This window comes from Portunus trituberculatus, chromosome 46 (assembly GCF_017591435.1).
Source record: "Portunus trituberculatus isolate SZX2019 chromosome 46, ASM1759143v1, whole genome shotgun sequence".
NCBI lineage: Eukaryota > Metazoa > Arthropoda > Malacostraca > Decapoda > Portunidae > Portunus > Portunus trituberculatus.
In genome coordinates, this window is record NC_059300.1 from 23,993,831 (window position 1) to 24,005,165 (window position 11,335).

The following is an 11,335-nucleotide window of genomic DNA, read 5'->3' on the forward strand; positions in this document are numbered from 1 at the left end:
AAGAGGCGGTGAGTCATGGCAAGACAAACACAGCCGGAGACGAGCAGTAGATTACAAGAAGCTTGTGGAACCTTCTCCCCATAAGTATCTGGTAGTAATTATGATCAGAGGTCGCCAGAAGCAAATGATATGGACGAGGCGGTTATCGGCAAGCTATGGGGAAAGCCTCGTTCCTGACATTAGTTGATATTACTAAAGATATTTGAAATAAACATTGTAAGATCGGAAGTTGTTGTGGAGACGATAAGTCAAGTAACGCGTGTACATTAGGAGGTGTAAGAGAGAGAGAGAGAGAGAGAAGAGAGAGAGAGAGAGAGAGAGAGAGAGAGAGAGAGAGAGGCGAGAGACGAGAGCGAGAGAGAGCTGTCAGACCAGAGGGTCAAAATGGGCGCGCCGCTTATCTCAAGAGCAGTAAGTGTAGCCAGACATGTTGTAATGCAGTCAGAGAAAATGTTGGTGTCATATTGGGACTTAAGGAAACTGGTTATGTGTAGGTTGTATAGGGTGGTGTTTTCATTGGAAGGTTGATTGTAGGGTGTGTTAGGATGTATCTTATCGTTGAGTTTAAATTGCGTGATTTGAGTTGAATAACATGAATATTGTAAAGAAATCTGGAACATTTGAAGAAGTTTGAGTAAAGAAAGAGTTGTTATTATCAATGAAGTTATTGAGTGTGTTTAATGAAATAAGTTCACGGTATAATGTGACAGAATCTGAGGTATTTGAAGGTGCACTTTGAGTGAAGAGAGTGATTAAATTTTCGTGGTTTTCGTGGTTTCCTTTGTTGTAGTAAGGGTCGTAATGTGTAAATGTTTGTAAATAATATATTCAAGTAAAGTTTATAAAAAACTCAGAGGCGTTCCCTTGAACCCACAAAAGCAGTTTGAAGATTAGGGATGCAACAAGATCGTGCAACTTGCAAACACGACAAAACTGTATACGCTACAAACAATGGAACAGCTATGAACACGACACCGGTATTGATTCACTTGAGTTCCTTCCACCAATCCAGACCCCGCGCAGGCTTTATTTAAGTGTGTGTGTGTGTGTGTGTGTGTGTGTGTGTGTGTGTGTGGCCATCACATAGACGTGTATACTAGGGTATTTTCAAATTAATTTGATCTTTATTAATTTTATTTTACTTCAATTTATATTTTATTTATGTATTTCTGCTATTTTATATATTTTGCCATTTGTTAATTTATAATATAAATATATCATCAAATATGCATACACTTATCTCTTCACACTCACTTCATTTATTTATATGAAGAGGCAGTAGACAACTGCCAAAATAATAATTATTTCCAGAATAGTCTAATGCACCGGATCAGCGAATGCTAACTCTGTACAGGGACCTTAACTGTCCATGTATGGAGTATACTTTATATGTATGGGGATGTTCCTCTCATACTATTCTTTTATTCAGGGTGGAATCGAAACCTTTTCGTCTTACCAACTCCTCTCCTTTAACTGACTGACTTCAGCCTCTTTCTCATCGCCGAGATATTGTATCTCTTGCTATCTTCTACCACTATTTTCATGTCAACTGCTCTTTTAATCTTGCAAACTGCATGCCTCTCATCCTCCCATGGTTTCGTTGCACAAGGTTTTCTTCTTTCTTTCACCCATAATCTGGTCATCTTTCTAATGCAAGAGTTCTCCTGTATTTTCAATCATTCATATGTTTTCCAATTTCAATTTTTTGCTGCCCTTTGTCTGTTCCCCTCTTACATTAAAAGAAATAACAATTCAAAATGGGACGTTTCTAATCTTAACACTCTATCAGGAGGGGGAAAGAGGGAAAACAACTCACAAACACACAGAAAGGAAGGCTACGTAGCATCACTAAGTATTCTATGTTGCATTATAAATGGGAAACACAGTTACATGGAGATCACGCAATACACATTTCATTTAAGTTCCATATTTTTGTTTATGTATAACATTACTAAACAATATAAACATGGTGCAAAAAAATATGCAGAGCTGGGCGCGTTACTGAATATCGGGTAGTCCGGTACCGCGCCTCCGGATCTCGAAACGCACCTCCGGATACCGTATCCAAAACTATTAACGCGCGCCTGAAAAATCTTGTCCGCACCTCAAAAAATATAACAAAATACAAGCCAATAATACATCAGAGCTCCATATATATATATATATATATATATATATATATATATATATATATATATATATATATATATATATATATATATATATATATATATATATATATATCATTTGGCCTATTTCTTAGTTGCATTTGGCATTTTCTAGTTACAAGAGCCTGGCAACTCTGCTGTTGTTGCTGCTCTCTCTCTCTCTCTCTCTCTCTCTCTCTCTCTCTCTCTCTCTCTCTCTCTCTCTCTCAGGCACAGATGTCATAAAATCAAGAATAAGAAAATAAATACACCACCACCACCACCACCACCACCACCACAACCCCCCATAGACCCAAATGGAGGAGGGTGAGAATAGTTGGGGTGTGGGGGTAGGGGGAGAGTGGACAACCTACACCACAGCAGCAGAGCGGCCCTCACTGTTACCATAGGGAAGGAAAGTCATGCCAATCCTTTAGAGTTGAAGACAATCCAGAGAGAGAGAGAGAGAGAGAGAGAGAGAGAGAGAGAGAGAGAGAGAGAGAGAGAGAGGAGCTTGCTTAGACCTGAATGAATGACGTCACTAAGTGGCGGGAAAGCATGCCTGGTAGCACAGACCGCCAAGAACGGCCGAAAGTGATGCTATGGAGTGCGGACTGTTAGTCGTCTTTATTGATATACTATTTTCTTTTCTTTTTTTTTTTTTTATCCTTAAAAATTTCAGGTGCGGAGGTACGAACTCAGAAATTCGCCTTCCCGCACATGTCTCAGGTGCGGAGGTATAGACTTAAAATGTCGCCTTTCCATACCTGTTCCTTCCGCACTTTTGAAAATTTTTCCGCACTTCAGACCTCCGCATCTCGTTTGGTGGTCAGCAGGTACGGAGAAGCGGAGGTGCGGAATGAAGTACGGAAGTACCCAGCTCTGAAAATATGACATAATATACATAAACGATTACAGCTCTTCGATTAAATTGGTCTCAGTCAGCTAAATCATTAGTCTATCAACCACATCCGGGTGGTGCTCAACACCCGGAGGAGTGCTCTATGTTACCGGCGAGAGGCCGCGGCTCTGGCAATAAGCTGCCAAGGACTGCCTCTTCTCATGATAACGCACATAGTGTAGCAGAATGTGCTCGATAGTGAGAAAATAACGTCACAGGTGGGTAATTACAACGTGGTGGGAAGGATTTGGCTATGTATGCGAACATATGTGTGGGGAGGATGCAGCCCATCCTGAAGCATGAAGGATGAAGGAAGACGCCAACATACCACCACTACTCCACATGTTAGGACCACCTCCTGCCGGCTCGTGGGGCAATCACGGGAGTCCCACTCGTCCAGGATTAGTTTGATGGTGTGCATGTGTAAGTTTTCCCAGTAACTCTGCCATAGGAGTTTTACTGACGAATTAACAAGTGAAAGACAATCTTTAAAAAATTTTGTAAAGTTCCTGGGCCTGCATTTTGATAGCAGACTCAATTGGAAAACTCACGTTAATTCATTGTTTAAAGGTTGTCGTAAAGACAAAAAAAATGTCCTTAAGTATGTTTCTAGTAATTCATGGGGAGCAGACAGAGCATCTATATTGATTGTGTATAAGTCCTTAACTCTTTCTCACTAAGACTATGACCCACCGGTGTACTGGTCTGCAACGGCACCAACGCTGAGGAAGCTAGATGTGTTTCAGAATGAATGAGTCTTGGCCCTCAGCTGGTCTCGTGTAACGCGGATGAAGGAAGACGCCAACATACCACCACTGCTCCACTACACAGGAGATATACGTACATAGCGACGCACAATCTCACATGAGAACAAGATGATTCGAAAGGCGCATGCGTGAACACCGTGCCAGACGATTTCGCGCTCCATTTGTGTTCTGCTATCAGATAGTGAACATCTCTCTTTTCTGATGATGAATTTGCTAAATGATATATTGGATTCAATGTTTCTTGAGACCGTTCGCCTACTCAGATACATTATATTCGTGTGCAATGCTGTTATTCTTACCTTCATTGTGGTCTTCGTTGCCTCAATGTCTCTTTTTTGGTTTCTTAATGGATCCCACTCTATAAATCTTTTTGACTAGTTGGTGCGGTAAGTATGTATATGGTAGGATCGCAGCCCTTGATTAGAATGAAGAAGAAGAAGGAGAATAAGGAGGAGGAGGAGGAGGAAGAGGAGGAGGAGGAGGAAGTGTTTGGTAGAAGTATTTATTGAAGTGGAAGAGGGGCAAAAGTGAATATGGAATGCATACGTACAGGTTCTAGCAGCATTCCAAGATCAGCAATAGCTACTATGTGTCAACTTGATTCCACAGGGGACAAAATATTGATTGCCCAGCCCTATACAACTGTCATAGAGATACATAACTATCGTGGTTATCAATAGTCGTTTAGTATGCTGATAATTTTTTTTTTCTTCTGTTATTGTAGCCTTTGCCTCACGCCAGTGCCCTGTACGTACCTACCTTCCGCACGTTATCTCGCTTCTCTTGAACTGATATGATGGAGGTAATCGCGACTAGTTTTGAGAAGGAAATACATTAAAGAAACAGAAGATATCTAATCGATGAGTAAAGAAGTCGATTGGCGTATCTCGAGGATTCAAGTATTTATATTGAAGATATCTGAAAAAAAATGCTTAGTTTCCATTCATTAATCAGTTTCAGTCATCATAAGAGTAACTAATGACACAAGCTATACATTTACGAAAAAAAGTGTATCTGACCAATAAGTATCTACTTTTATCTGAACAAGACAAGGGAGGTGCGTACTTCTTGAGAGCTTCTATCTTCGTGATAATAGTCACGCTGGCATTGACATAATTTTACGATATTGTAGTTTCTGAGTTGAAATGCTGAAAATCCACTTCAATAAATAACATTCCAATAGACTGTACTGAAGGTAAAACTGAAATTTCTATACAGTATTCTGATTAGTGACTTGCATTTTGAACACTCTTATTACTGTGGAAATTACAGTGTGTCTAGAATTGTTCTACAATTCAGTGGTTCCCAAACTGGGGGAAGTTTCCCCCCAGGGGGAAATTTGAAGCTACCAGGGGAGAAATAATTACACTACCTACTAGCTAGAAAAATCTCAGATGGATTTTCTCATGTCTGAGAGAGAGAGAGAGAGAGAGAGAGAGAGAGAGAGAGAGAGAGAGAGAGAGAGAGAAAACGCCTGTTGTAGATGGGCGGCGCCGTATCTACCAGTCGGTTCACGTTCAAACATGAGCTCTGAAGGGAGGGCTGGGGGGGGGTACGGGAGTACACTCACAGTCTCACAGGCTCACAGTGCGTTACGAGTAGTCAGTTAGCCTGGGAGCATCTGACACACAGTCCCAGCCTATATTGATTCAGTGCTTTCTGCTTGTTTTCTGAGTACAAGGTATACGAATAATATTATGATTTTAATAGTGAGTTTGTTAACTGGATAATATGATATCAAAATTCATGGATCTATTTTTATGCTTTGGCTGAGGTTGTTAATACTCAAGACATGTTTTATTAAAGTACTATTCCTCAAAAATTTGTATGTTTATGAGGATTTTATTTATTTATATTTTATTATTTTTTTATTTGGGAGGGGGAGGAATGGAAAATTTTGTTATTTCTATACAGAATTACGATGTGCCTATGTTTATTTTTCTTCTCCCAAATTCATAGGCCTTGTTTTATACCTGATTTTAAATGTCACAGAAACGAAGATGGTATCAAGATAGTTATTTGGACTACGGGTTCACATATCTTGTCAAGGACGGTGCACACATCCCTCAGCGTGTTGTGTGTTTGAAAACCTTCTCTAATAGCATCATGAAACCTTTCCAACTGAAGCAGCATCTGGCAAATGCTCATCCACAGTTGAAAGATAAGAATCGTAGCTTTTTTGAGGTAAAGTTATCCAGCTTGAAGAGGATGAAGATGGATGCATCTAGGACGTATTAGCAAACCAATATCAGCATAGGGAAGGCTTCATATGTGATTGCCCTTCAGGTGGCCAAGGCAAAGAAACCCCACACGATTAGTGAAAGCCTTTTGAAACCATGTATCGTTGACAGTTTGAGGCTTATGTTAGGAGGGAAGTCATCACAGAAGATGAAACAGATCTTGTCCAACAACACCATCAAGAACAGAATTGCAGAAATGTCCGAAGACATTAAGGAAAATGTGGTGTCAAAGGTAATGTCATCGCCCTTTTTTTTTTTCCTCAAATTGATGAGTCTACGGATGTCACCAACATTGCACAACTGCTTGCTTTTTTGCCGCTACATAACTGACAAAGAAATCGAGGAAGAATTTTTTTTTGCTGGCCATTAGAGATGACAACAAAGGCAGTTGTGTAATGACAGTAGTTGCAGATTTCTTTGAAGAGTCGGGACTGGATTGCAACAAACTGGAAGGGTTTGTACAGATGATGACCCTAATATGCTTGGTTCACGATCAGGATTCATTGCTCTTGGGAAGCAGAAGCTGCCTGATTTAAAAGGAACACACTGCTTGATCCATAGAGAAGCTCTCGCCTCAAAGACAGTTCCAAAGAACCTTCATGATGCTTTGACTGTCATCATAAACATTGTTAACTATGTGAAAGGATCAGCCTTGAAAACTCGCCTCTTTCGCGAACTTTGTCGGGACACTGCTCTTTTATTTCACACACAAGTGCGATGGCTTTCGAAAGGGAACATGCTGGCGCGGGTCTTTGAACTGCGGGAAGAAATAAAGTTGTTTTTGAGTTACAGCAATAAGGTGGACCTGCTGTCTGCCTTCAACAAGGAAGGGTTTGTAGTACAAATGGCTTATCTTGCTGATATTTTTGAAACTCTGAATGAACTAAATAAGAAATTACGGGGACAAAGGAGCAACGTGATTGTGCACACGGACACCATCAATGCTTTCTTTCATGGCTAACCTGCAACTTTGGGGAAAACAAATGAAAAAAGGAAATTCCGCATTCTTTGAGTGTTTGAGTGACATACTTGGTAGGAAAGACATCAAGTGTGCCACCATTTTCTTGAATGGCTTCACCTTTCCTACTTTGTATTTGTATGAGGTTGTGTCACACCCTGTCATACTGTGATACGCTGGCATGACATCACATACTTCCTTCCCATAAGTTCTGCAAAAATCACCTATGTCCACATAACTCTCTTTGTTTATTTTCATGTACCATTTTTCAGCAGGGGCAACTTTGCTGAAGGCATATATATGCAATGCAAATATGTCAGTGTCTGTGGCAACAACCACAACAGGTCTCTCAGATAGGGATGCATGCCGAACAACTCTTGTGTCTGCCTCATGGTGATTGCATTGTTCGAGAAGTACTTCTTGAGAAGTGATCATCCAAGTGTTGTTTGATTCTGTGAATACTAGTGAGATGTCAAGCTTTGATCTGAAGGAGTCACTCTTGTAGTGATTAGCAAGAAATTTGATCAGCTCTGTTTTGTTGTCACCACTCTGCAGAAAAATATTCCAGTCTTGCCCTTTGGCATTGCTTGTCCCTTTTCATTGATCAAAACCTTTCTTCCGGAATGTCCTTTTCTTTTTTGAGTCATGGTCTTGATTTTTTTTTTTCCATAAGTGTCCATGGTAATCATCAGATTTGAGGGATTGACAATCTTAGGTGACATGCAAATATTTGTATTGCTTGTATATGCCTTCAGCAAAGTTGCCCCTGCTGAAAAATGGTACATGAAAATAGACAAAGAGAGTTATGTGGACATAAGTGATATTTGCAGAACTTATGAGAAGGATGTGTGTGATGTCATGCCAGCGTATCACAGTATGACAGGCTGTGACACAACCTCATACCCATACAAAGTAGGAAAGGTGAAGCCATTCAAGAAAATGGTGGCACACAGCAAGTTCAATATGCTATCTTCAGCTGGTATTCTACCAAGCACACTTAAGCAACTCGAAAACATGCTTACCTTCATGTAGACAGTAATGTACCCAGGAAAAGAAAATGAAGAATATGTTGAAACTCGAATCAGAATATATGAGCAACAGAAGGTGAAATCAAGTTTGAGTCTTCTCCCTGACAAACATAGCTCAATGGAACATCTGAAAAGGTCTAATTTGCAAGCATATATCTGGAAGCAATGTCTGAATAAAGATATTGATTATCCGCCACCCGGGGACAATGGCTGGAAGGAGTCATATGACGGCCTTATTCCTGTTTGGTTTTGTTGCACACAGTTTCCACTAAGCTTGTGCAGAAAACCTCCAAGGAAATCAAAGTCTGGGGGGGAAGCTGATGATGAGAGCTCTGACACTGAAAGAAAAAAACAAGGACTAAAGCCTCCAAAGAAGAGACAGAAAAGGGGCCGCCGTGGTACAGTGGAACCATGCGTGCTTTGGGGTCCGAGGGGTCTCCAAGCGCACGGGTTCGAATCCTGTCCACGGTCCGAGTGTAGGTTGGGCTTCCTCACTTGGGGCAACGGGTTCCTAGCGGGTGGGCTTTGAGATAGGAGGTGCCCCAAAAAGTATCCCCTTTAGCCCATAAATTCCCGTGAAAAGCCCACATGGTATAAAAAAAAATTATGAAAATAAAAAGATGCTGATGAAAGTCATTTGGCATCTGCTGATGACATTTCTTCTTCCGCAGAGAGTGACAGTGATTTTCTTTTCAGCCGTACTTCAGAAACATCAGACAGAGATGGTGATGACTCTGATGACTTGGAATAAGACTTTTCAATTAGAATTACATGATATTATGTTCAATTTGTGTGATATGTTTACTCATGAATATGCTATAATATCTTATATTCTTGGTAAGAGTGACATGTTTTATAGTACCCTTGTATTATTAAGTGCTTATTCATACTGTACATGTTGATTTAGGATAAATCCAGAATCATCACACAAAAGCTTAAACAGGTTTATTGTAGTGTACTATCTTGATACTCCTTCGTTTATGCAAAGTACAAGGTTACCTTTCAGTGTGTTGTGTAAAGCATGTTGATATTGCGATATTATTATGGCTAAATTAGTTGATTATACATTAATTTATTGCTGTATCAACCTCTTTTGTGACCAGTTATGAAAGACTATGATGATATTTGTGTATGTGAAGCTAAATGAAATAATATTGAACTGAATTTTACTTGTAATATGTTTGCTTTCAGTCATAATGAGCACTTTGGTTAAATATACATAATTTGTGCATAATTCATGCCTAATTAGGCTAATTAATCATCACTTAGATGCCCAAATATTAGCCTGCATACAAAATTACACATTAGAGGGACAAAAGTTTATTTATTTACATCATTTGTTCACCAAAATACAACCACAATGGTCTTTACTTATAATTTATGCTAATTAATTCAAATATGTTAATTATCTCATTAAATATGCACGATACAAAAATGCCCCAAGCAAAAATGAATTCTACAGGAAAAATTATCCTAGACACCACTGAGAAAAGTTTGGTAGTGACGATTATCAAATTGTTCTAGGCTCAGCCCTGTCTACAGGGGGAAATGACAAAAAAGTTTGGGAAGCACTGTTCTACATTGTTACACAATTATTTTTTCAGTATATCCTCCTAACATATGGTGATGTCTGCAGCTAACACTACGAGTGTCAATTCATTTAAGGGACTACAGGGAAGGCAAGTTTATCAATAGGCTTTATTTATGACTCCATTTATGCTGCGCCATTCCTTGATCGAAGAGGTCCTGGAAAAGTTAGTATAACACTTGTTCAGCTTTGGTTGTTACGCCGTTAGACCCCGTGCAGTGGTTTTAACTCTCACACACTTCAGGGATCGCACCACACACTCTTTTATTTGTTCTGAGTTGAATTACTGAAAGTTTGTGTTGGTATCAATGACATTTTTTTACGAGGACAATTCAGTCTGTGCACTACAGAGGCTTACAGATTCTTAGCATTAACTAGGTACCTTTCTGTAATCATTATCTCTACAATTTACAACCCAATTAACATGCATAACTATGACTCACTAGCTTAGCGGGAACGCGCATAATAAGTCAGAAAATTGATGAATTCGAACATTGCCACACACCGCACGCAATGTATACAGGGGAAAAAAAAAATAGTACAGCAACACTTATCATATCTCTTATACTATATAGTGGAGCACATGACCAGTGTCCACCAATACACTGGTTTTATTCTTATAGCTGAACAATTTGTGCTTTCGTCAAGGCTATTTTCAAATTATCATTTGTTTGTTTTAGCGGTAGGTTATCATGTAAACCTTTGGTAACCTTGTAAGAACCTCTGTGAGTTAGAAATTGCAAGTCGGTAGAGTTTCCGACTGAATATCAGTCGCAAAACAAGACCAATATGTTAATCTTGTTCAGTCGATTTGCGACTTTGTTTACGTTGTGACGTCACGAAGAAAGGTTTAAAAATGTGGTGTCCGGATGTAGAGAAGATATTGGAGTTGGTGAGGGAAAAAGAGCACATCTGGGACCCTAATAATAAATTATACAACAAAAAAAGCTTACACAAATCGATGCTCGATGAGATAGTTACCACTCTCCAAGATCTGTTACCTTCCATGCAGGGTGTTGTTGGAGGTGATGATTGAATACTTGTGATAGTTTAAGTTGATCGTCACCGGAGGAACACATCTTGAGTAGCTGTTTGTTTACACTCACTTCCCGCCAACCAGCCGATACTTCCCAGTTCCTATGAGTGAGCGTGTTCCGATTAGAAGGGCTCTGTCAGTACTTCTAACGACTTGCAATTTCAGTCGCACATTTACACGTGTCAACTCGCCTTAAGTCGGCAACCAAAAGGTTAATCAAACGAGGAAACTCTTACATTCCTGTCTTTTTGACTCGGGTAATATTTGAATAATATGTGAGTAAACTTAGAACGTAGCTGTTTTTATTTATTTATCTATTATTATTTTTTTCTACTTTTAGGATTTTTTTTTTTTTTTTCAAGGTATCACACAAACATCTTCTGCTACCTAGGTAGATTTTGAAACGATATGGCGAGAATTACAACTGTCTCATAGATGGCATTAGTTATTTGATTCCACACTTCAAATATCAGTGAAAGCCTGTGATTCAACTTAACCCTATATGCTCAACTTGCCCCGCTCTCCCCTTTATTTTTTCATCATGATAAGTTCAGTTTCTTTGTAAGAATAATGCTGGATGTTGTTTTCATCCTTCCCTTCACTGTCCTGATGTGCTCAAATTTAAATTTACTGCAAGTTTCAGACTACGACAATATAAAGAAATGTCGCC

General features: G+C 39.5%; 2 protein-coding genes across 3 annotated transcripts in view; one reads left to right on the top strand and one right to left on the bottom strand.

Annotated features, from left to right (window-relative positions):
• LOC123520061 (solute carrier family 22 member 6-like) overlaps positions 1–3,858 on the bottom strand; it is a 32,764-nt gene extending 28,906 nt beyond the window's left edge. For both annotated transcript variants that reach the window (XM_045281940.1, XM_045281939.1), the window contains exon 1: positions 3,742–3,858. The gene's annotated coding sequence lies outside the window, so the exon portion shown is untranslated. The remainder of the gene's footprint in view (positions 1–3,741) is intronic.
• Positions 3,859–4,207: 349 nt separating this feature from the next.
• On the top strand, positions 4,208–7,016 carry LOC123519774 (general transcription factor II-I repeat domain-containing protein 2-like). The gene is made up of 4 exons (XM_045281280.1): positions 4,208–4,216; positions 5,808–5,999; positions 6,102–6,287; positions 6,573–7,016. Exons 1-4 carry the CDS (start codon positions 4,208–4,210, stop codon positions 7,014–7,016), a joined length of 831 nt encoding a protein of 276 aa, XP_045137215.1.
• Positions 7,017–11,335: the final 4,319 nt, after the last annotated feature.

Coding starts and splice junctions, on each gene's coding strand:
- LOC123519774 (XM_045281280.1), top strand. Junction 6,000..6,101: donor AGAATCGTAGCTTTTTTGAG/GTAAAGTTATCC, acceptor ATTGCCCTTCAG/GTGGCCAAGGCAAAGAAACC. Junction 6,288..6,572: donor AGGAAAATGTGGTGTCAAAG/GTAATGTCATCG, acceptor GCTCTTGGGAAG/CAGAAGCTGCCTGATTTAAA.